Source organism: Salmo salar, chromosome 10 (assembly GCF_965601325.2).
Source record: "Salmo salar chromosome 10, fSalSal1, whole genome shotgun sequence".
Classification (NCBI taxonomy): domain Eukaryota; kingdom Metazoa; phylum Chordata; class Actinopteri; order Salmoniformes; family Salmonidae; genus Salmo; species Salmo salar.
Window position 1 is genome coordinate 51,824,960 of NC_138300.1, and position 27,738 is coordinate 51,852,697.

General features: G+C 40.5%; 2 protein-coding genes across 7 annotated transcripts in view; both read right to left on the reverse strand.

Moving 5' to 3' along the window:
- Positions 1–3,444, reverse strand: part of LOC106560547 (serine/threonine-protein kinase Nek7) — a 137,312-nt gene extending 133,868 nt beyond the window's left edge. For both annotated transcript variants that reach the window (XM_045687893.2, XM_045687892.2), the window contains exon 1: positions 3,179–3,444. The gene's annotated coding sequence lies outside the window, so the exon portion shown is untranslated. The remainder of the gene's footprint in view (positions 1–3,178) is intronic.
- An 8,056-nt stretch (positions 3,445–11,500) lies between these two features.
- LOC106560546 (LIM/homeobox protein Lhx9) lies at positions 11,501–24,782 on the reverse strand. Of its 5 annotated transcripts, none has more exons than XM_014123536.3 (6): positions 24,491–24,782; positions 20,796–21,023; positions 19,593–19,795; positions 18,659–19,017; positions 15,731–15,930; positions 12,760–15,057 (listed from the first exon to the last, which is right to left on the reverse strand). In XM_014123536.3, exons 2-6 carry the CDS (start codon positions 20,976–20,978, stop codon positions 14,806–14,808), a joined length of 1,197 nt encoding a protein of 398 aa, XP_013979011.1. In that variant the 5' UTR covers positions 20,979–21,023; positions 24,491–24,782; the 3' UTR covers positions 12,760–14,805. The 5 variants fall into 5 exon arrangements, with proteins under 5 accessions (XP_013979013.1, XP_013979011.1, XP_013979012.1 ...); XM_014123537.2 differs by lacking the exon at positions 24,491–24,782 and adding an exon at positions 21,194–21,396; XM_014123538.3 differs by lacking the exons at positions 12,760–15,057; positions 24,491–24,782 and adding an exon at positions 11,501–12,330 and having other exon boundaries at positions 20,796–21,396.
- Between the last annotated feature and the right edge of the window lie 2,956 nt (positions 24,783–27,738).

A 27,738-nucleotide genomic window follows, 5' to 3' on the forward strand; every position in this document is an offset into this window, starting at 1 on the left:
TCCTTTTTATGTCTCAAAACTCCCAAAATGTAGAACAGAGCAGTCAATACTAAAAACAGTAGTTTTATCAATGAACATGATTGTAAAATGTATCCTCAAAATACCACTAGCAGTATTTTAGCAACAGACAGTTATGAGCTAGCTGTTTAATCTGTGTTTTATAAAATGAGCAATGAGCATAAAAATACACATTTATATCAGGAATTGGGAACTCGTTCTCATTCTGAGAAATAAGTATCATCTTATCCACGTAGGCCACTTGATTTCAACATCTAAAAAAAATGTGAATGGGCTATGCTGTTCAAACTGTTGGAGACAGACAGGAGGGTGTGTTCATAACAGTTTAACTGTTCTACCTTGATAGCAAGCAAATATATCCAAGTTGGCTATACTTTAAATATAAAGATTAGCTGGCTACTCACTAGCACGTGGGCTTGTGCTTGAGAGATTGTTAATGAGACCTGTGTTAATGTTCTAGAATGCCTGACACTAAAGAAGTTAGTCATTATTAGTGGATGTGTATTGTGCTGGTTAAAATGTAAACAAAAAGGGTATTTTTCATAGACAGACCTGAACACCAGATCAGTGATTACGGCCAAAAAAAGCAGGTTAAGCTATTTTTATAAAATAAGTAACTGATTAGTGGGTCTAATGGTGGGAGGCTTATATTTAGCCTAGGTATAATTTCACAAACCATGATTTCAGTAGATTATTCCTGACTGTTTGAAATGCAGTGTATTTGACCTTTAATAAATAAATATATAAATATATAAATTTCCCATAAGTTGGGGAAAAAAATAGAGGTATGATTTTTAGGCGATATCGCCATGCCCTTGTTGTCATGGCCTGGGCTAACCCAGGAGCCCACCAACTGCTGCTCAGACTTTACACAGGGTCGCAGGTCAGTAATTTACTGTTTGTATGTCTTTGTAGTCAGTTTCCCTCAGAGCACAGCAGACCTTGATGAGAAAGAGATCAATGTTTCAGAAAATGAAGAACTTTCATATCAAACCAGGAGCCGTAAGGCATCCTCGAAGGATATTTGAATCTGTGAACATCAGTGACCTTCATAAGATATAGAATGGAAATGATAGTCAAGCCTGTTCCTCAGATAGGTGAAATATTGACAGTCTAGTTGTTTGATGGGGTAAAAACAGCCTGCTCTCAGCACCCCACCAAAAGGTCTTCATAAGATAGAAGAGCAATTTTGGAGGGGCCAATTTTGGCACAAAATAAGATTGGTCAATTTAAAAAAAAATAAAAAATAACATTCTGTTCAAGAAAGGAAGCAAACATTTCACTTGTAGCCTAGGCATAGTATGTATCCTTTCTGTTGAGCCGGGGGGTAAACTCTGACATTATGCAAAAAGGAAGAATTTAATGTAGCTCAAAAAATAGCCTGGGGAGACTTCCTCATCAAACGTGCTTTAAGATAGAGAAAACACTTTTTTTTTTTTTTGTTCTTTGTAAAATCCCCAGGGGCATGATGACTGTAAAAGTGGTCAGATGACAAATGTCACATCCCATCTTGAATACGATACGGGAGCCTGGCTGCTCGGCTACAAACAGGAAACTGTCAAAGGACTGAGATATTTTGTAAATTCCAATGTGCCGAATAACTAAGGCATTTCCACACTAGAGGCGACGCGCATGGATTCACAGAATTCGCCACAAAGATGGCTGTAGTGTAGCCATTTCATTTTGTTAAATATTATACATGTATATAAATAAGATTTCAATTTCACATATTTAGATAAAGCAGATACAATGTAAGAGCATAACTCCAATGAAGTAAACTGTTACAATGTCAAATATGAGACATACTGAGATAGGCCTCTGCCAGACAGATTCATAGCCTAGATGCCACAACAACAAAAGCATAACCTAGTTTACAATGCAACAAATCATGACATTTCGCCAAAGGCTGTCAAAAACAATTCACGTCTCATCAGCAATCAAAAACAAGGTTACTGGCAGGCGGCCCTGCCTAAACGCTACAACCCGTTGACGCTCAGCCCTGTTTGATGCAGCCAGCTTTTGGCTGCCATTGACTGATCATCCATCAGGTTCCTGACTAGATCCTTGATACTGTACTTCAGAGAGACAGGCACTGATCTCATCTCCATCACCTAGCTGAGTGAGAGTAACTACTCTCTCTGTTGTTTTTGATGGAGAGGGGATGTGGCAACAGGAGGTTGAGTAATAATTAGGTCAACTCAGTCACTCCTGAATCATCTGTGGCTGTGTTCTGTTCTGGGCAACTGATGGTACAGAGCTGAGAGATATTGGGCTGTGAAAACAATGGCAGCGTGAGCTGTGAGGTGAGAGCATCGTTCTCAATCTAGTACAAGACACAATATGGTGTTTGTTCTGTGGCAATAGGCCCACATTAACTCAAGTTCAACCTCTACCATATGGGTCTAGAGTAGACAAAGCATGCGTGTCATCTTGAGTGTCAGAGTTAAACAGATAATGTGTTAATCTTTACAGAATCTTCACAGTTGTGATCTCACACCATAAACTACTCAACAATTTGTGAAACAAGGCAGCAGAGAGCAGCTATTCCAGTACCTCTTCTCAGTACGGAATTGTAGGTATCAAGAACAAGACTTGACATAGCTAGCATTCAAAATACATTAGCTAGCTACAAATCAGCTCATTCATAGCAGCATATTGACGTTCACTGTTCTGAAATCAGCCCACATTTCCATTCTCATTTCAGACTGGAGAAACGAAACTGATCCAGGACAGGCTGACAAAAAGTTTGGAAAAATCAACAATATTTGTACGACTTTTGCTAAACTGACGACAAAACGTTAACTATTAGCTGGCTGTGCACATTATTAAACAACATACCTAACTAGCTAAAATAACACTGTTCACAGTGGAGAATATAGCAACGCGCTAATTCGCAAGATAAACTTTAGAAAACAGCTGGATTGCTAGCGGGCTAACGTTAGCTAACTACAGCACGATGGAAACAAGTAGCACTGCTTTCGTCTTGTTTGCTAAAACTTTCCGGAGCGTATTTTCAAGTTAGTCATAAATTAGCTTCTCTTCCTAGCTAGCTAACTTGCACATGTGGCAGAGGTATGGACGCTGGAAAGTAGCTAACAATAGCTGGCTAGTTAGTTCTGTCTTTGGCAGAAGTTTGCTATCTTTACTTCTGCATTCTTACCAGGAAGTGGGAGCCTCACTATCCCTTCGGTCTTCTTCTGGTGGTGATGGCGGTTGTCTTTGCTTTGGGGCTTACTTTTCCAATCCAAAGTCGTGCTGCAGTCGCGTTTCCCTGTGCGCTAAAACAGAAGATCTCTAATCGTTGAATAGGTAGCTAGCTAGTTATGTGTTGAGAAAGAGTCCGTCAGCTCCTTACCATTCCTGACCCGTGGCGGTCATGTAAACAACCCAGGATTCCCGGAGCGAAGGGGCGGGGTAAATGTCATAAAATAGAGGGGAACTGTCAAATACCGCGGGTTGCGGGAATATATACATCTTTTTTTTTTTTTGGAAGGGCTCTTCAGGGGCATCTTTCAAAGGTAGACTAGTAAAAAGCGAAATCAAATGTAACAGTCATTTAGGCTTTAGAGAGTTGAAAGTTGATCTGAGCCTGGGCAGTGTAACTATAACTCCCTCATCACAAAGATGCCCTGCTTCTATTCCTAGATTAGATCCAGGTCATTCGAGAGTCTCTGTGGGTCATAGGCCTACTAAAACTGTTTAGAGCTCATATTATACATTTGCTCTTAATACAGCTCTACCTAGCCTATATGTTATCCTAATGTTTACTATACTCTGATCATTACAGAAATAACTGGTTGAGCTGCCCACATCCATCACCGGAGACATACACACATGCTCTCTCTTGCGCTCCATCTCTCTTCTTGCTCTCTCTCGTTCTCTCTCTCTCACACACACACATACACACACACACACACACACACACACACACACACACACACACACAATATCATGAAAATGTGTATTACAATTATGACCTTAAGGTCTATTTTTTACATTGAATAAGACAGCCCGACAGTTATTAATTCACACACCTGTAATACAGAGCATACACCTGTAATACACCACATACACCTGTAATGCACAGCATACACCTGTAATACACCACATACACCTGTAATGCACAGCATACACCTGTAATACACCACATACACCTGTAATACACCACATACACCTGTAATACACCACATACACCTGTAATACACAGCATACACCTGTAATACACCACATACACCTGTAATGCACAGCATACACCTGTAATACACCACATACGCCTGTAATACACCACATACGCCTGTAATACACAGCATACACCTGTAATACAACACATACACCTGTAATACAACACCTGTAATACACCACATACACCTGTAATACACCACATACACCTGTAGTACACAGCATACACCTGTAATACAACACATACACCTGTAATACACAGCATACACCTGTAATACAACACATACACCTGTAATACACAGCATACACCTGTCTTCCCCTTCTCAATGTTAATAATCAAGTTATATGGAATGGTATTTTTTTCTCCCTACTTCAATAGCCTTGTTGTTAACCTCCTTGCAAATATGGAAAAAGGAGAAAAGCCTGGAGTGTCGTTTTTTTCTCTTCTTGAACAACAGTTGAAGATTAAAAGGAACGTCTCAGGGAAACCTGTCAATTCTGTTGGTGAATAATGCTGTGTGGAATTCAATGGCATGGAGTTATATTGGGTTTCCTCTACACCCACATTTTGTTTCAATAAGATCAATGGCACTCAGTGACAGATAGGGACGCTCTTTTGTATCTTCAAATTTCAGGTTTCTGAGGGAATAATTAGATGGCTGGATGAAACGTAATGCATCAGGCAGCGAGGGGAGTTGCAACAAGAGATCCTCATGGTTCAACACACACACCGCACACACACCGCACTACGCCTGGCTGTTTCTATGGCGAAATATGTTTAATAATGGTGTTGAATTTCCATTGTTCTAAAAGTGGTGCACACCATTGATCTGCATTAAACCAATGGCAAACGTAATCTTTCACTCACTGGTATTGTTTATTCAGCCAAGATCTTTAATTTGAGGATTATTCTTATTTGTTTATGTATAGGTAGACTTTCACTTTCTGTCTTCTCCTGCTGAGGAGGATGATGTTTTTGGCTCTGTCTAAGGGGGGGTGGAGGGTATACTGTAGCTGGAGGGGTAACTGAGGTAGGCTGACTGACAAACATTTGATAAAGAAATGGAGTATTTCCTTAATTCATGAAAACAAAATTACTCAGATTTAAAGGTGACATAGTCACGCTAGTCGTACAAACTGGAAGCATACTCGGACCAACGTGCAGCGTGAGCTGGGTTCCACATATTTTATTTAAGTGAACAGCACAAAACAATAAACGAAACGTGACTAAGTGATGCACATGCACAAAACAATATCCCACAAACACAGGTGGGAAAAACAGCTACATAAATATGATCCCCAATTAGAGACAACGATTACCAGCTGCCTCTAATTGGGAATCATACAAATCACCAACATAGAAATAATAACCTAGAACCCTACATAGAAATAATAAACTAGAATACCACCCAGTCACGCCCTGACCTACTTCACCATAGAGAAACAATGGCTCTCTATGGTCAGGGCGTGACAGACATGGTCAAATGTTTTTATTGCTGTTTATTTCTTACATTTGGTGGCTATATTTGGTTTCTAACTAAAGATTTTTGATATAATCAGTAATTTTCAGATATATTCTAGTCTCGCCTTTTTTTCAAAGAAAAAAGCAGAACAATTTGGTATAGACAGTACACTGTATATGCAATATTGGAACAATTTCTGGTTGGAAAATCTACTAAATGTAATGATCATCTGACACATCATACTGTTTGTTGATTGGCTTTGGGTTTGGGAAAATACATTAGTTGCATTGATCTTTGGGCAGATGATGTAGGTGTGATTTATTTGTCTAATTACAGTACATTATTGTCTGATAAAAACAATGAATACAAATAAATATTTCACATTATTATCCACGCATGTTGTTGTATGTGGTACCATATGAATTTACCACAGATTGTCATCATTTTTAAGTCTTTGCCATTTTAAATTGTAAATCACACAAAGGTAACTAGCCATCGGAAGGGTTCTAGATGTGGTCAAATTCATAATTAAAACAATAAATAATTTACATTGTCATCTATGCACAATAAAATCTGAACACATACACAAATGTCAAATATATTGCATTAAAACAAATATTTCATAAAATTGTACAATGTTTAATATGATATAAAATCCTTAAACATTATCACTACTTAAACGTACTTTTGAAATGATACATTTTTTTGACAACATTTTGTGTTGATTTGTTTTGTTATGTTAAATTACCAGTTTATTTTTAACACATTTTCAAATCTATTCACAATGTGTTTGTCACGCCCTGACCTTAGAGAGCTGTTTTATTTCTCTATTTGGTTAGGTCAGGGTGTGATGTGGGGTGGGCATTCTATGTTGTCTGTTTCTTTGTTTTTTGGCCAGTATGGTTCCTAATCAGAGGCAGCTGTCTATCGTTGTCTCTGATTGGGAATCATACTTAGGCAGCCTTTTCCCACCTGTGATTGTGGGATCTTGTTTTTGTGTAGTTACCTGTGAGCAGCGCAGAACGGCATGTTTTGGTTTTCACCTGTTTGGTGAGTTTCATCTTTGTTAAAAGATGTGGGATTCCATGCACGCTGCGCCTTGGTTTATTTATGATCGGGAGTTTGAAGCTAGTGAACGTGACAGTGTTTTTACAGAGTATTAAGAATAAAACACTATAAATCATCTGTTTATTACATTACAGTGCCTTCAGAAGGTATTAACACCCCTTGACGTTTTCCACATTTTGTGTTACAGCCTGAATTTTATATTGATTAAATTGAGATTTGGTGTCACTGGCATAAACACAACACCCCATAATGTTAAAGTGGAATTATGTTTTAGAAATTTGTACTAATTAATAAAAATTAAGCTGAAATGTCTTTGAGTCAATAAGTATTTGACCCCTTTGTTATGGCAAGCCTAAATAAGTTCAGAAGTAAATATTTGCTTAACAAGTCACATAAGTTGCATGTGCAATAATAGTGTTGAACATGATTTTTGAATGAATACCTAATCTCTGTACCCATCAGTTGAGCAGAGAATTTCAAACAGACTCAACCACGAAGACAGGAAGGTTTTCCAAAAAAAAGCAGACATTGAATATCCCTTTGAGCATGGTGAAGTTATTAATTGCACTTTGGATGGTGTATCGATACACCCAGTCAATACAAAATTCCTATCTCAGTTGCCGGAGAGGAAGGAAACCTCTCAGGGATTTCACCATGAGGACAATGGTGACATTAAAGCAGTTAGAGTTTAAGGCTGCAATATGGGAAAACTGAGGATGGATCAACAACATTGTAGTTACTCCACAATACTAACCTAAATGACAGTGAAAAGAAGGAAGCCTGTACAGAATACAAATATTCCAAAACATGCATCCTGTTTGCAATAAGGCACTAAAGTAAAACTGCAAAAAAATTGGCAAAGACATGTACTTTATGTCCTGAATAAAAAGTGTTATGTTTAAGGCAAATCCAACACAACACATCACTGAGTACCACTCTTCATATTTTCTAGCATGTTGGTGGCTGCATCATGTTATGGGTATGCTTGTCATCGGCAACGACTAGGGAGTTTTTTAGGATAAAAATAAATGCACAGGCACAATCCGAGAGGAAAACCTGGTTGTCTGCTTTCCAACAGACACTGGGAGACAAATTTACCTTTCAGCAGGACAATAACCTAAAACACAAGGCCAAATATATGCTGGAGTTGCTTACCAAGACTGCACTGAATGTTCCTGAGTGGCCTAGTAAGTTTTTACTTAAATTGGCTTTAAAAACAATGTCAAGACGGTCTAGCAATGATCAACAACCAATTTAACAGAGCTTGAATAATAAAAAAAAGAATAATGTGCAAATATTCTACAGTCCAGGTGTGCAAAGCTCTTAGAGATGATTCTAACATGTATTGACTCAGGGGTGTGAATACTTATGTAAATTAGATAATATTTCATTTTCAATACATTTGTAAACATTTCTAAAAACATGTTCTCACTTTGTCATTATGGGGTATTGTGTGTAAATGGGTAAAAAACTAAAAAACAATTTAATACATTTTGAATTCAGGCTGTAACATAACCAAATGTGGAATAGGTCAAGGGGTATGAATAGAGGGGAGAAGTGGAGAGGAGAGGAGGGGAGAAGAGATGAAGGGAGGGGAGGAGGGGAGGGGAGGAGGAAAGAAGAGGGGAGGAGGGGAGAAGAAGAGAGAGTGTGAGTGAGGCCTGCTGTATCCATGCAGCCAGTCAGGGCATCTGTTTCCCTACACCAGCTCAAAGCCACAGGAAAGTATGTACGTTGTGTTGTTTATTGAGAGCAAGATGAACTGGCAGGCAATGTGTGTGATGTTTGCACTGTGCTCATCTTCAAAGTATAATTGCAACACAGTCGGTATCCCTGATCATTGTGTGTTCAAGGTTTAGATGTAAGGCTTCACAGACCAACTGAATGTAAATACTGAATAATACACTGTTAGAAACAGAGAGAGATAAAGTTTCATTTGAGCTGCAGGGAAACCTCTGTATAATTGAGGCACAGGAGAGATGCCTCATAACGATGTGAAGGACAAGACGTGTGCATGGACTTATCCTCGTAACCCACAGCAGAACGTTTTGTAGGTGTTTGTGTCACTCCTTTTAGTGTCAACCCGTATCTGTCCACCTGTTCTGCATCACCCCACACAGGGCAGACCCGTCTCCCCTCTCCCGCGTTCCTCCCCCAACACACTCTCCTCTCCCCCGTCACTGCTGCAGCCTACAGGGCATTGGGTTCAGTCATGTCTTGTCAAGATCGTCATCCCCCTGACATCCACGTGTGTGTGTGTGTGTGTGTGTGTGTGTGTGTGTGTGTGTGTGTGTGTGTGTGTGTGTGTGTGTGTGTGTGTGTGTGTGTGTGTGTGTGTGTGTGTGTGTGTGTGTGTGTGTGTGTGGGTGAAATGCACACCTGGCGAGCACTGGGGCAGAACTAGAAAACACATTGAACTGGCACCCTGTTAGAGCAACATCTAGTCACATTGAACTGGCACCCTGTTAGAGCAACATCTAGTCACATTGAACTGGCACCCTGTTAGAGCAACATCTAGTCACATTGAACTGGCACCCTGTTAGAGCAACATCTAGTCACATTGAACTGGCACCCTGTTAGAGCAACATGTCACGTGTGTGTGCGTGATTGCTTGCGTTCATGTGTGATTGCCCACAGGGATCCATTCCCATCTCCATGTCCTGTACTGTACTACCTGAGAGATGTGGTCACCTGACATCCTCTCTGCTCCATGTCCTGTACTGTACTACCTGAGAGATGTGGTCACCTGACATCCTCTCTGCTCCATGTCCTGTACTGTACTACCTGAGAGATGTGGTCACCTGACATCCTCTCTGCTCCATGTCCTGTACTGTACTACCTGAGAGATGTGGTCACCTGACATCCTCTCTGCTCCATGTCCTGTACTGTACTACCTGAGAGATGTGGTCACCTGACATCCTCTCTGCTCCATGTCCTGTACTGTACTACCTGAGAGATGTGGTCACCTGACATCCTCTCTGCTCCATGTCCTGTACTGTACTACCTGAGAGATGTGGTCACCTGACATCCTCTCTGCTCCTGGTGTGAACTTCAGTTACATCACGTGGCAGTGTTCCAATAACATGAACAAAACCTCCCTCTGCTGCTCTCTCTCACAATCAAATATCTAAAGTAAGGAAGTCATGATCACTTCCTTTAATAGTGATTACCATTATGAAAGGAAGTGACATAGCAGCTGAACGGTATTGTGAAATATTGTAAAATTGTTGAGTCCATTAAGCAACTGCAATTGGCACTAATGAAAGATGTCTCGGACCTTCTGTTTTCGACTCTCTCTCTCTCTACCGCACCTGCTGTCTCGACCTCTGAATGCTCGGCTATGAAAAGCCAATTGACATCGACTCCTGAGGTGCTGACCTGTTGCTCCCTCTACAACCACTGTGATTATTATTTGATCCTGCTGGTCGTCTATGAGCGTCTGAACCTCTTGAAGAACAATCTGGTCTTAACGGCCATGTGCTCTTATAATCTCCACCTGGCACAGCCAGAAGAGGACTGGCCACCCCTCAGAGCCTGGTTCCTCTCTAGGTTTCTTCCTAGGTTCCTGCCTTTCTAGGGAGTTTCTCCTAGCCACCATGCTTCTACATCTGCATTGCTTGCTGTTTAGGGGTTTAGGCTGGTTTCTGTATAGCACTTGGTGACATCTGCTTATGTAAAAACGGTTTTATAAATACATTTGATTGATTGATTGATTGATTGATTGGTGGCACCTTAACTGGGGAGACCGGGCTCGTGGTAATGACTGGAGCGGAATCAGTGGAACGGTATCAAATACATCAAACACATGCTTGATGCCGTTCCATCTGCTCCGTTCCGATGATTATTATGAGCTGTCCTCCCCTCAGCAGACTACTGTAACACACACTAATGATTCCGATAACAAGCATTCCAGTCACAAACCTCCATCCCTTCACATTCTTGTCAGTCAGCAGGATGCTGTGATGATGTCCAGAATCTCCTGAATCCAAGATGGCCGACACTGTTTGTTTGTGTTATGTTGCAATCCCACTTCCTGCTGCTCGCTAGTGTAAACCGCCCACCGCCCGGGCCAGGAAAAACAGCACGACCAGCACCCCAGTGAGTGAGGTTTAGGCTTGGACTTGTCTGTAGTGTTTGCTGTTTCCCACGTTGTTGGAATTCAACAGCAAGCTGTTTACTAGGCCCCATGCGGCACCACCGTTCCCTCCTCCCTCCCTCCTCCCCCATCCTGGCCCTCTGCTCCCTTCCGTCTCCCTTCTTCCCAACATGGATATGCAGTGTTCATCGTAGAGCAGTAATCACACAGCACTGAGGAACCAAGCCAGTGGGATTAGGTTACAGGCATTGTGATTTGTGAGACTAGGAGACGCGGTTAGTCAATAAGAATTATGTGGTGTAGTTTTACCCCAGGAATGAAACGTGGTGCCCACATTTGTCAGGAGTCTGAATGGCCTCTATCCAGTTCCTATAAACTGTAACTGAACACAAAACATATTGTAAATAGCTTCAATTCCGCATCTAATTAATGCCATCTATTATTTGCAATCACACCGTTAATTCCATGAGCTGGTTGTGTATTTTAAAAGCTGCATAGTAAACAAGAACATAAGAATAACTACAATATTGAAATCAGCCAGTAATAATCGGATTGTTAATATTGTCCTTAGTTAGCTGAATGTCATGTATAAATAAGCTTCAAGCATTAAAATCCATCTATGTCCTCACAATGACATTTAATTTTCCACCGTAAGGTATATGAGCATCATCAGGGAAAGATTTTCATAGGGTTTATTTTTACAGCTGACAACGAATGATACCAATACAATGCATCAAACGAAGTAATAATAGACAGCTCAATCAAAATGTTAACAACATGATGAGGTGCATGCAAAATGGGAATCCTCTTCATCTTTGTTTTTGTGTTACATCCTCTTTTTCCTCAGTGCAGCCAGATGGCAAAGCGCCAACTCTGCAGTCCTCTTCATCAGCCCGTTTGATGGGCGTCCTGCTGCCGAGTTTCAAGGAGGCCATGTGTTTACAAAATGACATTTGTGACAAAAGAAAGTTTTTTTTTATATAGCAAGCTGATTCTATAGAGGGTAGAGGTTAGAGTGTGTGGGGTAAGGGAAGGGTGTGTGTGTGTGTGTGTGTGTGTGTGCGTGAGTGAGTGTCCTGTAGTGTTGTTGAATGTCTGCAGTCTCTTAATCCTACTGTAACCCCCTGTGCTGCCATGCTGTTCTGCTATATACAGCTATGTTACTATACAACTTTTTCCACTGTGTGTGAATGGCATTCCAATATGAGCAAAGTCAAGTATTTTTTCACAATGATATCAGTAATCACACACTGTATTCTTCTCCGTAGTTCGATTCAAACATTCAGGAAAAACGTTTTCAATATTTTTTGGTTGTTGTACATTTTTTTTGGACTGAAACATGTTCTTGTTATTTTTTTCTCTCTCAATATTCTATCATCTTATCCTAATATTGTCTTTGTCTTCAATGGTGAGGAATTCCGACCAAAGTTTTCCCCTTCTTTTAATACTTTAGGGAATTTTCAAACGTCGGGAAGTTTGGCTGTAATGCCCCAAGATTTGTTCTCCCTGTAAGAAATCATAGAGTAACAATATATTAACTACAGAGCAACCTGGCTTTATAGGTCTGCATTTACTCTTACGCCACCTTAGCACTACTTATATAATATACAGGTATATCAGTCAATGTATGCTTTGCAGCGTTCCTTCTTCCATTAAAAAAAAGTTAAATAGCCATATTCATGCATTAAAAAGCAATTTTCATAATTGTTGACTACAGGGTTTAGGTGCAAATTCATGGGGCATTACTTTGAAGCTGTAAACACCATAAAATAGGAAATAAAAAATTGAAATGAAAGAAAAAAATGTGGAACGTTTTTTAATTGGTCAATCAATCATTGAATGCTTTTTTCATTTGTTGATGTGAGTAAAATAATAAAACCTAGTATCTAAGGGATAACACAAAAAAATGGCAAGTGTAATGAAAAATAAAACTCATTTAAAACAAAGTATTTTTTATTCACACAAATTTAATAAGATATATAACAACCGTTTGGTCCATAAATATTTAAGAAGAAATAGTTTCTATACACCATCTTTGTCAAGAAACAGGGAAACATGGACAATCTTGATAGAACACTTACTGTACTCAACTATTAACACAAAGATTATTGGATTAACCAACTATATCTGAAAGAGTGCACAAATGCTTTCTAAGACATCGCTGCCCCCTTTCTAACAGGATACACCATAAAAAGATCTTCAGAAATAAGATGCAAAACAGTACAAAACTAGTGAGGCGTCAAAAGGATGTGAATCAGTCAACAAACAACACATATAATCCTGAAGTTTACAAACTTTCTTCCAAGTTATAGCATAAGGCACATAGTAGAATTGAGTTAAGCATCTACTTCATCAAGTAGATTGAGAGTAACGCTATGTTCTACAATAGAACAAATTGTGACAATTACAATAAAATGTTTGAACCCCGCAGCCAGGACTCTCTTTTTCTTTCTCCTAATTCGCACCATGTAGTCCTGCTTTGCTATCAACCACAACCCGACGCCAACGACCTTAAACAGCTGGCCCAGGAGACAACAGAAAAAATGTTTAACCCCGCAGAAAGGAATCCTTCTATTTCTTTTGTCTCTCTTTCGCCGAAATCAGCCAGAGGGAAAAATTTATAATTTGGTCTGTCCAGTAGCAAGTGTCGGTAAAGTTTAAATATGGCCAAGGAGAAAACGTGGAAGATGATTTCTTTGTCCCACTGGCTGTCTAATATCTCCAGCTTTTCTGAGGTCATTGTAATGTTTCTGTCAGCTCTACACTTCTAACCAGCCATATCGTCATCCCTCACTTTATTATCTTCCTCTCCGACCTTCTTACCTTTTTCAGAATCAACCCTTCTTTACCCTGAGAAACATGATGATGATAATAATAATAATAACAATAATGCACTTTTCATTGGGCAGTATATTGTCACTGTGCAATTGTATTTAACAGTAATTCTACGGGCTCGCTGAATCCAGATAAACTACTGTTTTTCCATTTGTGTGTTGGTATGTAAAATGAAGCCAACAGAATTGTTTTTCCAGTTTGTGTTGGTATGTAAAATGAGGCCAAAATATTTGTAAAAGTATCATGGAAACAATCATTTCAAACAGTGCCCATGAACTCTGTCTCAATCAGAATTTCACTCACTGATTTATATTGTTGAACTCCTTCTAATATCAACGTGACTGCATTACATGTTGGACAGTTCCCACTGTACAGATCTAGAGATTTGTTCTGGTCTTATTATTTTCTATCACAGTTGAGGTGTATCATGTTAAGACAAAATGCATGTTGACGTCACTGCAGCAACCTGGCATTTGAGTTGTAATGTTTGCTTTGTTGTAATGTATACAACGTTAATTTAGAGACGAGAAATGACTCATCTCTATAATGCTCTAATATCTTGGAACATCCAGGATAACTCTGAATGATCTTTTACACAACATTCTGAAAATTCATGTTTCAAAGATAAAAAAAATGTAAAAAAAGAAATATCAAAATATGCCTTAAATAGGATAGTACTAACATAGTATTAATGATTTAAAATGAATTATCAGGCGGGATCAATTTAGACTAAATCAAATCAAATGAACAAATAAAAGAAAATAAAGTCAAACATAATATACTATTACCATTTAAATAATTTCATTTGGGCTCTGACCCAGATTGTTGAACCCTCTATAATAATTTGTCAATGCCTTCCAGATTCAAAACGTCCTCGACACAAAACCAATCACTAAATAGGTTGACTACAAACTCAGCTGCCAAGCGGTTGCAAATGCTACACATGAAAATAATCTGCTCCTGATTAAATGTTGCTGCTGTTGTCGTTGTTCTTGCTGCTTCCTGTTGTGTGTACAGTACAGTACCGTACTTTATGTATCCATGGAACTGGCTCTGTTTTCTTTAAAGATGTTGTTTAAAATTATAGAATTGCAAATTGGGGGGAAAAAAACAAAATGAGTTAAGAGCTAGGAGTCATAGAGCTTGCTAGAAAAGGTTTGTCAAGGTAGTCTGTGAGGGGCTCCCCGAATCATGGCTGTCCAAACTAGACGTGACGGAGGTCACTACAGTGATAGAGGGATTGGTCAGGTCTGTTAGTGTGGCCGCGCTGGAGGGGGGCGTCAGAGCGCCGCTGTCGGACGAGGGCGGAGGGAGTGACGTGCCGTCGGCCTTGTCAACACCATTCTCCTGTCGCAAAACGTTCCTTCTGAATTTGGCTCTTGCGTTTTGGAACCATACCTGTAAACCAATCCAATCCAATGGCTTTTACTTTATGTTTATGTATATTAAAAATATATATATTAGCAACTTATTTACTTTCTTTTCTTTCTTTCTCATAAAATTGTTCTGTTTGACATCACAGTGTTGTCCACTAGCTGACTCTCCTGGTAGAGTACAAAGTGCAATAACTACAAACTGCTGATTTTGACGCCATTATTTTGGACTCAGGGAGTAGAAACCACATGAGAAATGACCAGCTGAAAGAGTTTTTCTTTTGTAAAAGATCCTTACAAGACTTGTGCACTCTCTCTCTCTCTGTGTACGTTAGTTTAAGTTTCTCGCTCTGTGAACGTTAGTTTAAGTTACTCTTGCCACCACTGACCCAGGGAGACTGGGAGTGATTAGTGGATAAATGATATGTCTATAAAACCCTGAACACTACAAATACACTACATCTACTTCATACAGTACATCAAGGAACCTAGTGCCTAACAACATACCATACAACTCAACATTGGTAGAAAACAAATTAAACATTTTATTAAAACCAAACAAACCAAAAAAAAGATGAATTAATTGGACTTGAATGGAACTGATGGTCAAAAAAACGAACAAACGGTGGAATGGAGGATATAGTGATGATGTCATACTAGGTCAGAGGTCAAGGAGGAGGTCGATGGCTTCTGCTTACCTGTAGAACTCTTTTGGTGAGGCCTGTCTTCTGGGCCAGCTGTTTGAGGTCCTTGGCGTCGGGGTTGTGGTTGATAGCAAAGTAGGACTTCATGGTGCGGAGCTGGTGGTGCTTGAAGGAGGTTCGCATGCGCTTGTTCTTCTGGGCTGGAGGGTAGGCCTGGTCACGGTCCAGGTGTTCCCCATCATTCTCATTACAACCTGACCAAGAGGAAGTGGCGTCAGGTTAGAACACAAATACAACCACATTGGAGAATGCATTACGTGCATTGTAGAATAATATATAAATATTTTTAAGTGGGGTGCTGCTGGATACTTGTAAATATAATCCCTAGAAGATGAGATGGACAGCAGTCCCCCAGATGGTTGAGTATAGAAAGATAAAACACAACCGGAGCAGGGTTGGAATAGTTTAACATGGCCACGCATTCCATTGAACTGAAATTCAAGACACAAAATGTCCGGAAACTGGCCATCATTTTCAGTTAAGATTTAAATCTTTCATTGATTCATAATTATTCCAAATTGAAATGACCCGAAACCCTTAGAAAGTATTATACATTATTTTTATTTTTTTTAAATAAAACAAATCAACAGTAAGAGTTAGTTGATTTGGTCCAGCATTTCTAATCCTCTGTGTTTAAAGAAAGTAATACTGTCTTGTCATTAAAATGTAATCCCTACTTCCAACATGCACCATAATATTAGGTCCTTAACTGTTTATGGGAAAATATTTACAATAATTGATTGACATTCCATGATCAAAAGACAATTATTTTAAAAGTCAACACATCCAGCAGACATTTTTATAGCATAGCTCCCTATGACAGACGCTTTCTACTCTATCACATCAGGTGGTCGTCTCTAAATCTCTGTCTAATAAACTGGAACAATATAGCAGACCATTCATTTTATTCAACACACCTATCTTGTTATTTATGTCCCCCGGAAATGCAAATCACTAGTTTAAATGACAGACTTTAGTGCGGGTTTCAAAGACTCAAAATGCATTGCTCCAGTAGGCTTAATTCTAGTTTTAGTGAATCCAGAACTAATCATGAACGCAGATGAATCTAGGATTAAATATCTCTGACCTACACACTCCATTTATTTTTCAAATGAATCTCGGGCCAGGACTACTACTAGATGGTTCATCATTAACTTGTAACTTAAAACACTTATTTTCAGATATCAGATGTTCATCTTAATTCATGTTAGACACGTATCTTAAAAGCACTGCAATAAATAAGACCTAAATCTTTAAATCTTGGGTATCCTATTTTCGTCCAGTGCCTTTCGTTCTATAACTACCCAGCAGGGGTCGCTATGAAAACAGGCTGAGCAGCAAAGTATAGCCTACCAACTGCAAAGTCGACAATGGGACTGCAATGAAGAATCCTCTAAAAGACGTATAGGCACACAGAGGAGATAGATCCAAAACATTATAAACCGGATCTAGACGATATAAACGTTTTTCCCGCACCTGACTGTGAAAGACATGCAATTTCTGATTTTGGAACGCTACATACAAAAGCAGGACTTCATTCTGAGTTAACTACAAGCGTACGTATGTCTTTGCAGTGCAACCAAAAAGTGCTTTAAAAATGCACAACATCTATAGCTAAACATACATTTAAAAAAAAAAATGAAACCAAATAAATTAAGGAGGCATATTGCTATTATTTATGGAAATGAAACAGTCTTTAGAAAATCTCGATTATTATCCTTGTCGTTATTAATTTATTATTATTGGTATGCCTATTCTATTGTGTTCCCGCTCCATCTTTGACTTTTTCTGTGTCTGAGAACTGTGCTGACCTTCCCGAGAAGGATTCAGAAGTGGTTGAAAACCAGGGATTCCTAAAGTACATTCAATTAACGCAGAACAGTTAACACGCAGATGACCTTTATTCCTTTGATTCATGGTGAACAGAGGAAACTTGGCACACAATTAACAACTTTATCAACCGGATACTAATTCTAAAAAGCAACAACAAAAGAGAATATGCGGGGTTGGCTGCATTATAACGTTCAGCGTTTTCAATTCCAGATTTTAAAAGTAAAATGAGGCTAACTTTATGCCTACTGTAGGCTATAGCCTAACCGAGGAGGCAATGATCCCCGAAGTAAGACTAAAGGCGAAAAAAAAAGGGCATTAGCTGCGGCACATTTTAAACAAGTGAATTACCGTACTGAATTACCGTACCCTCTGCACGTACGTATAGGTCACCCGTTACCCCCCTGCACGTGCATATGGTTCAAGTTCATGTGTGCCAATGTTAGACATTCGATAACCTAAAACGATTCTTAATTAGAAAATGTAATAGAATGTTTAACTGGGGGTCAATTTTTGATCATTTTGACAACAAGAAATGTAGCATAATGATGGTAAATGCAAATAGGCTTGGCCTACTTCATGAACAGAGCACACATTCATAGCAGGCCTCTTCAATTTTGTTGAATAGCCAATTGTTCTCTTTCTTGTGTCCCCCTTCCCTTTTTGGTTAAAATTGCTTTCGGAGTAGGCCTACGGACTTTAACACCGAGCAAGCCAAAAACTCCCAGCAGCCAGCTCTATATTCGTCAGTTCACCAGCGCACGTCGTGGGTTTTTTACATTTTTTATTTAACTAGACAAGTCAGTTAAGAACAAACTCTTATTTACAATGACGGCCTAGGAACAGTGTGTTAACTGCCTTGTTCAGAACAACAGATTTGTACCTTGTCAGCTCGGGGATTCGACCTAGCAACTTTTCGGTTACCGGCCCAATGCTCTAACCACTAGGCTACCTTCGTTAGAATGTAATAACATTATATTAGCCCTAACCATTACATCCCCATCGAAACGTTATTTTCTATGAGTGCAACAGCATCAATTCCCCGACACAACTCCCCGAGAGCCAGTCCTCTCATCTTCTCTGTCTCCTCACCTGAGTTGTAGCTGGTGATGTCTATGCCCATGGCGGGGCTCTTCCTCTTCCGAGGCCTTCCCTTCTGGGCCGTTCCGGTCCCATTGAAGTATGGCAGCGCCAGACCTCCACCTTTAGCCGCCATCTCGGCATAGTTGAGGCCAGGGTGGGGGTACTCTCCCTGGGATATGGTCTCGAAGTGGACCCGGCAGTACACCAGGCTGTCCTTCATGCCGAAGTGGTCGCCTGTGGTCAGGGTCTTGTTGCACGTGGTGCACGTGAAGCAACTCAGGTGGTACACGGAGTCCCTCGCGCGCATCACCATCTCAGATGCTGAGATCCCGAGGTGGCAGCGAGCGCACCTCTGCACCGAGAACCTTCTAGAACAAGGACGCGCAGACATGACACTTCTAAAACATTCCGAACAGGGTTGAAAAATATGGAACACACTCACACACTGCGAGGAGAGGGGGGGCTACATAAAAGACACCTCCATGTCGTTACTGTTTTTTCCCCCCCAGCAGTTTGCTTATAATGTTATAACCTCCATCCGCAGTTTTTGTATAGTAACATCTCGGCTTTGCGGTGGAAATGTCAGATTGCCTCTGATATCTATAGGTTACATGGCTACAGCTGTGTCTATTTCCATGTTGTCGATTCATTATATGAGGTCTTGTATGCCCTGTTGAATAAAGCTATAGCCGATCGAACCAATAAGCCTTCTCTGCATACATTATACATTTAACCTAGATTTATAGCCTATTTGCCTTTTTCCGTGGCCTATGTTTGTGTTTTACGCCTATGGATTCAGTCACTGACAATCGTTTGTATGACAGGCCTAATACCAAACAGAGAGAGAGAGGGAGAGAGAGTGTGTGTTCAATTATCGAATAATAAAATACATAATTTCACTAAGCCTGTAGAAAAACAATTCATAACCTTAGATGTTTCTTACCTGTAGTAATCCTCCTTGCAGTAGATGCTGCCATCCTTGGCGAAACACGTGAGCTCTGACTCCAAATGCTGTTTACATTCACAGCATTTGAGGCACCGTAGGTGCCATTGTTTGTCCACAGCGAGCAGATAATATCTATCCGATATTTTGCCTCCACAGCCGGCACACAACGCGGGTTTCTCAGGGCCCATTGAAGGCATGGTCTGGAAGGAGAAGGAAAGGAGGGCGATATTAACGTTGGAAATGCATGGCTCACATTCTGCGCCTGTAGTTAGGCCTATACTTCTCATGTGAGGGTTTGGCTTGTGTGTGATAAAACTGTAACATATATGAAAATGACATATTACACTGAAATCAGCATTACACGATTTTCTTGAAAATAAATAAAATAGCAAGTAGCACTTTAGTTAGATTTTAGGCTCATGACAGTTCGGTTTAAAAGCTAAATGAATCCCAGGAAATTCCTGCGGAGCTGGAAGTGTATAAACATGCAGGACCCATTGTGTTTAGGGAGTAACTGCGTTCAACTTATCTAACAAATGGAGCTACATAATGATATTACAATGACAAAGAATAATTAATGACGCTTCCTTGCACATTTAAAATAAGCTGTATCGACAGCTAAGAAGGCCCTATAACCTCCTACTTTTACACGCCTATAACTTAACCATAAATTACAACAATGACCCAGGAATAATAATTATAATAATAACACAAATTATGTAGGCCTATAATAAATTATGTAAATGATAATAATAACCAAGCACAGATAACTCTATTAGGCTATATCTGTAATTATTGTTTAATTATAGCCTATATTATATAAATAAATATTAACAACAGCAATTTGCTATTTACTCAAAATATAAATTGTGTAACAAATTGGAAAATTGTGCGTAATAATTGTCACATTTACTTTATGCACTTTCACTTAACAGGTTTATAAGTGAATATATTTGTATTACATACGAAAACTTCCCCAGACGAGCATACAATTTAGGCTGCATGTTATTGCTTGTTGTGTTGGCCAGAGGAATCTGTAAACTCAATATTAACCACAACATTAGGACTTTCGAGTGATTCTTTATATTAGCCCAACTATAGGCCTACCTTCTTGCGCATAAGCAGTTATTCCCATTCGGATGTAGGTGTCATAGATGACAGGAAAAAACAACAACATTGCATTGTGTTCATTTTCCTCACCGCTTCCCTTCCGTTGAGCCGCACGCCCTTGGCCAGGCGCGAGTCGGTTTTGGATCTCCTCTCCATCTCCTCCATGATGCCCTGGATGTGGTCACCGGAGATCCCGTGGAACAGCATGGCTCCCGCTCTTGAACGACGCAATGTGCAACAGCTCGCTTCTGCCTTATAGCCCACAACTTCCATATACAGCTCTGCGTCCGGTAGGCTCAGAGCATCCGACAGGTTCTGCTGCGAGACAGGCATACACACACAAGAGGCACACTCAGCTCAGCTTACCTCCTCTGCAAGTGTGCAAAGCAAACTGGGGGAAAACGAATACAACTCGGTGTAGAGATGGGGAACGGGGAGAAGTCAAGGCAGGAATAAATTGTTTTCCTCTCCCCTGAATGTCTTGTTACCAAAAAAGAAAAAGTATAGTCCAGCTGATCCTGCGGGTGCCAGTACACGCACTGATGATGATGGTGATGAAAGGTTAAAATGGCAGAAGTTTAGATTGGGTATTTTTCTCTCGACAGTCCCCCACCGATCTCCCGTTACAGGGTTCCGTGTGCTTGAAGGTCAGATTGGGACTGCCTGAGTTGGAGAGCCGTGTTCTATTTGTGAAGAGAGCAAAAGCCTGCCCAGTTTGGATAATTTGGTAGGAGGAGTCGCCCCTTCTCTCTATGCCACTGATTTCTATTCACCAACAAAGAGCTGTCACTCTCCTCTCAAACCCGCCGTGCATGCTGGCTGCGAGAGCGTGGAGAGAGACACTTCGGGTATTGACATTTTCATTACTTTTCTTTTCTATAGGTTTTAGTTACCAGACACATTAGTGCAGACTAAATCGCAGCTTAAAAACACGATACGGTTTAGTGATATTTACATAAGCTCTTGGTGTGATTGAATTAGAAGGATAAGCATTGGATATTGAATTGTAATTTGAACTAATTTTAATATGTTTGAAATGTATTATGGAGTTTCAGAATTCTCATTTGTTGAATTTGATTCGATACGTTTATGTGACACGTCTTATGTGAAACAGTCGTGTGAAGCGATATTTTTTACTATTGTCCGGTATATTTTGGATTGGATATTTTTTACTTTAGCCCGAGATTATAATAGGCCTAATTTAACAGGACCCTGATTAATTCATGTTAAAGATGACATGCTGTGTGTGTGTGTGTGTGTGTGTGTGTGTGTGTGTGTGTGTGTGTGTGTGTGTGTGTGTGTGTGTGTGTGTGTGTGTGTGTGTGTGTGTGTGTGTGTGTGTGTGTGTGTGTGTGGGGCGGGGCAGTGATATGTTATAGGGAGAAGGCAGCTACAGTAACTCCGTAGAGAGAATGGTAAAAGATTATCATAGCCAACATATGTCAAATTTAGCCTACAAAACACGATGTAGGCCTGCAAAATAATACAATATGGACTACGATAAATATGCCACAAATAGCCTGAAGCATGGCAAAAACAGATAGGCCGATTCTAAAACGAGCAGATGCCAAATGCCAGACCCTTTTCTAACCAACATAATAAGTTAGCCTAATTAAGAAGCCTATATAGAAGCCTATATATGAGCCTATATGCATTTTCTAGTTATCCTAAGGCTGCATGCGCTGAAGTGGCAGTGTCAAGCTTCCATTCTGTGTAAGTAACGGAATTACAGATTTTAAAGCCCAATCAATGCTCTCTCAATTAAACGGTAACCTACACTCAATGGAAACTAATTATCCGCCACTAACTCTTCATTAGCATGCCCATCGTCTCTCCAATTAACCCCTCTGTACACTCAAACTATCGCGATACACTGACAAACAGATTTCTCTCTCAAATGTGTGACAACACGCACCCATGATATTGGCTAAATCTGCTTGTTTTTGCCATTTTGTACTTTAATCCAAGATATTGAATTCCATTAAATATATTTATTGCACGGATACCATGTTGTCGAAGAGGTAATTGATATTATCTATATAACGAATGTTTGTATTATTCTGTCCCCAAGGCCCTGGCCGAGGCCTGACAGACAATAAAACACGTCTGGGAGAATTAAAGGTTTTGTGTCAGAGGACAAAAGATAACTCTGCTTACAGTCCGGACCATTAATAGACTCCCCAAAGCTCGATGGAGTTGCAGGTGCGCTTCCTCTCGCCAACACCAATCATTTTAAGAAGTGTTACATTTCCATTTTGTCCCCGGGATCAGAAGTCGGGTGTTTAATTGGGCCCCTCTAGACAACACGGCGCAGAAATGTCCAAGCTTTAGAGGAGGTGAATGTGCTAGCAGCAGCGGAGTTAATTCGCGCTCTGTCAGTTTCATACCGCTGAGGTAAAACATTTAATAGAAAAATACTGAGGATTCATTTCACTCGGACAAAGAAATCTTAAAATTATGTTAGTTCAGTGTGACATTTAATTGCAGTGTTTATTACGCGTTCCCAGGAGAGGATAGAAAACGCAAGTGGCCCACCTTATTTAAAAAAAAAAAAGTATATCCTGCTAAATGTATAGATAGCTGTTGTTATTTATTTCATAAACTAAAATCATCCTTACTATTATTAGTATTATTATTATTTCATTGTGCATCTTCATAAGGAATATGAAATGTGCTATAGATCCCCTTGATGCGTGTCTCCCTTGCCTCCAGCAATGACATTTCATCCGAGTGAAAAAGGATTAAAATGCGTCAGTGTATGCATGAGTTCTCCCAGTGTCCATCTCTCTGAAATGGAAATCAACCTATTTCTTTTTTTTTTTACTTAACAAAATCGAAATCTAGCCTTATTCCCTCTTTCTCGGATTTAGTTTATAGCTAGGTCTACTTTAGAGGTCCAGGGTCCCATAGCAGGTTACTGGTTATAAATGTGTAATTATCTGCTATATGATAAAAAATGAAAATAAAACAAATGACTACTGATGATGCATCTTACAGTAACGCCAATAAGGATGGCGGACACACATTAGTATCTTCTAAGGAAAGTAACTTATTAGTCTCTAAACGCGTTGGCTTTTGTTTTTTGGGGTGAATTCATACCTGCATTGTTCGTAACCATGCCAGGCTTTTGTCTCCTGAATAATAAAATAAATAAAATGAAATATAGCGTCCAACTAAAGTATTTCCATTCCGGTTAGAATTCAGAATTCATCGTTATTTTACTATTATTTGGGTGGCTCATAACATTTTAGAACTGGCAACACATTTAGGCTATTATTACTTATTTTTCTCCGTTTTCCCCCTTTTTTCCACTTTTCTGCTGAGACTTTGCTGAGAATCACCTCTAACCGCTGCAGTTCAGTGTACTGTGCAGTGTCTTCTCAATTTCAACCTTGTTATTTTTTCTTATAAAATGTTGACCATGAACATCTATTCAAAAACAATGACAGATAAGATAACCATATTTCAACTATACCACGGGTGACTCAATGTTGACTTTGGTTTCCTTGTGAATGAAAGAAATAAGCCGTATATCGCCAATCCTTCCACATCTCAAAGCTCAGTAACCAGGCAGTAACACGTCTCACTATATCTGTCATTAATGCAAAATCTTATAGCTTGCACACGCACAATCTTTTCCACTCCATGCATCAGGCTGTATTCTATTTCAATGCCATTTTTTCGCACCTCGAAAAATATCAGCCATGTGGATATAATGTAGGCCTATGGCACATATACTGATTAATTGCGTGAACATTTGTATTTCATGTGAAAGTTGAGGTTACCTTCAGCTGAGAAAGCGTTGTCCTGTTATAGAAGCCAACCGTGCGTGGAGAGGGTGGCGGGGCTGTACAGAAGAGAGAAGAGGAGGAGGAGAAGGAGAAGAGGGTGGCGGGGCTGTACAGAAGAGAGAACAGGAGGAGGAGAAGGAGGAGAGGGTGGCGGAGATTCTGCCGGTAGATGGGGGTTGTTCCTTGTTTCTTGTAGTCCCAGCGAGTGTCAATTAAAACAAACCCATCGCTTGGCGAGAAGACAATTATACATATTCCTCTCCCTTCACCAAACCCTCTCAAACGCACTGATAATGAGAGCTCACGAGACAATGCTGAGACACACGCGCACGCACGCAAGTGCACGAACACACATACACACACACATCACGGGTTTGTCGAAAATATCAGCATGTCAATGCCCATATTAATTAAAATCTAGTCAAGTGTGTTTTACACCCCAGATTACAGTGGTTTCTGATGGGTCCGTTTTAATAAATCATTTGGTGTTGCAGTCAAACTGTATTAACAATAGGCTATCTGGAGAATATGAACGTTAAGATACACCACGCCTAAAAACATCACAGTGCATAGAAATGAAAAGTTATTCAATTGAGTAGATTATTATTAAATGTAACATTAATCCACGTGACACATTACGTAACCTAGCAGGCACATTTTATACTAATAGGCTTTATTGCCCAAATCAGGGAGAATATTAAAAACGCTTGGAACGAAATCTTGTGATGTTGAAGACAGAAATTAAATAGTCACATTCACTTTCTCCTCTGAAATGGGCTGGGCTTGACATCCACGTTTTTTTTTCTAATCACATGAAAAAATATCTTAAATTACAACTCTCTAGGTCTTTGAATGGTTCCACTCCCATTTGAATCAATCCCCGTCTCCCTTCCAGTCAACAAGATATAGGCATACTGGTAGGCCTTACAATGAACAATGGAGATGGTCGTTAGAACTATGCTATAGTGAAACGGTTGGGTCTGCGTAAATCTTTAGGTTACCGGGGAACGTCAACAGGAGCGCGTGTCACCTCGAGAATCCCAATTATAGAGTGTCATATTAGGTATGTCGCGCTGCCCGGAGGCAAACTGCTCCACGGCTGTCGCAATTCCACATAGCAGACTATTACTGCTTCGTTTCACAGAAATCCGTTAAAGTGAATATTTGTAAATATTAAATCTAAACGAAACATAGCCTTCACAAAATCGGTCATCTCGGTTAACCCAGAACTAAAGTCTTGCGTAGCCTAATCGGTCATCTCTTATGTTTAGTTATCTGTCCACCAGAGATCACAAGTTCGCAAAAAAATTGAAATTATTTCAATGGAGCCAATATTTTCTCTAGTTTAGAAATGCAACACAATCGTGACTGCTTATGAATGAATGTGTATGGTGGGTTGGTTGGTTTACTTTAGATTTGTTTATTTCAATGTGATGAGGAAGTGTGCAAAATTTGTCTTTTTAAATTTTGAGAAATATTGTGCGTGATTTGGAATAGGCTATTGGCATAATACCAAATGCATTGAACTGCCACAGCCTATTATAATGCATGTTAGAAAACGTATTTCATCATATGATTTGAAAAAAGGGTGGGACATCTCATACATCTTCAGACTGAATAGAAGTTTCTACCTGGTTCTACCTGGAACCAACAAAAAAAAGAATTCAAAAGGTTCTCCTATGGGGACAGTCAAAGACAACGAGCTCTCACAGCCTCAATGCAGATTTAGACATTTCTCCAGAAGTCAAATGTTGAAGTTGCTCCAAACCTCAAATTTCAAAGTGTTTTTGAGCCTTGGGTTGACTCCTCCTGCTCAGTATTGTTCCGTTTCTCCAAAAGTCTAATTTAGGGTTAAGGTTCAGGAAAGGGTCATTATTTATTTAGATTTTTATGAGTGTCCACCACTGGGATCAATCCAGAGTCATGGGATTATACCCATCCACCGCCACCACCCTGTCCACCATGCCCTAGCAAAACCCAAGCCTTCTTGATGGTAATAGCACTCACTGTTTTCGAAGGCATTTTCCAACATCCTCAGGACATGGATAGATGTCCAATTTCAAACACACTCTTGAGTGATCTGCCTGACCGAAGAACCCTTTAAGGTTCTAGATAGCTCCTTTTTTTCTAAGAGTGTAGCATCATTTGAAGGGTTCTTCCTCCCCATCTCTACCCCCTATTTCTCTCTCTCCCTTTCCTTCTCTCACCTTTCCTTCTCTCCTTTATTCTCTCTCCTTTCCTTCTCTCCTTTATTCTCTCTCCTTTCCTTCTCTCCCTCTTTTCCCCCTCTCCCCTCCTCTCTCCCTCCCACTCTTCCCCCTCTCCCCTCCCTCCCTGTCTTTCCCCCCTCCCCTCCTCTCTCCCTCCCTCTCTTCCCCCTCTCCCCTCCTCTCTCCCTCCCTCTCTTCCCCCTCTCCCTGCTCTGCTGGAGCCCATATCACAGCCCCCTGTACAGTTCCCTGCCAGATGGAGAATAGGAGAGCTAGCTCTTAACTAGCCAGCTTGAGCCTATGAACACCAACTGCTGCCTCCCTGCCTGTCTGTTTCTCCACAACAAATCCAGGCTGCCTCCCCTCCCCCCTTCTCCTCCTCCACCACCACTACAGACTGAGATGCACCCAAAAAGTGCAGTCCCAAACTCTGCCGTATCTCAAGGCTACAGCTCCCCCTCCCTCCCTCCCTCCCTCCCTCCCTCCCTCCCTCCCTCCCTCCCTCCCTCCCTCCCTCCCTCCCTCCCTCCCTCCCTCCCTCCCTCCCTCCCCTTGTCCGGTCTCATCTGGCGGTGGCAGGGCTCTGGCCTGGCACAGCCGGCTTGACCACCAGTTGAGACATGGCTGAAAAGCCTACTGCTGCTCAGTGCTATTCGCAGGCCAGTCTGTCCAAAGGAATCTGGCGTGCTGACTGTCACTCAGAGGTGCATGATGTTTTTGTCAGGCTGTAATTCTACCACAGGGAGCTGCTTGTCCATCTGACCAGTGGTGAAGCTCCTGCCCCGAGGCCAGATGACATTGTCTCTGTTGCACAACCAGACGTTGATGTTTGGAGAGGCTGCTCAGCTGCTGCTTGGATCAACACACACACACACACACACACACACACACACACACACACACACACACACACACACACACACACACACACACACACACACACACACACACACACACACACACACACACACACACACACACGTACACACAAAGTGCAAAGAAACCACCCTCCCACTGTGATTTCTCTTTGTC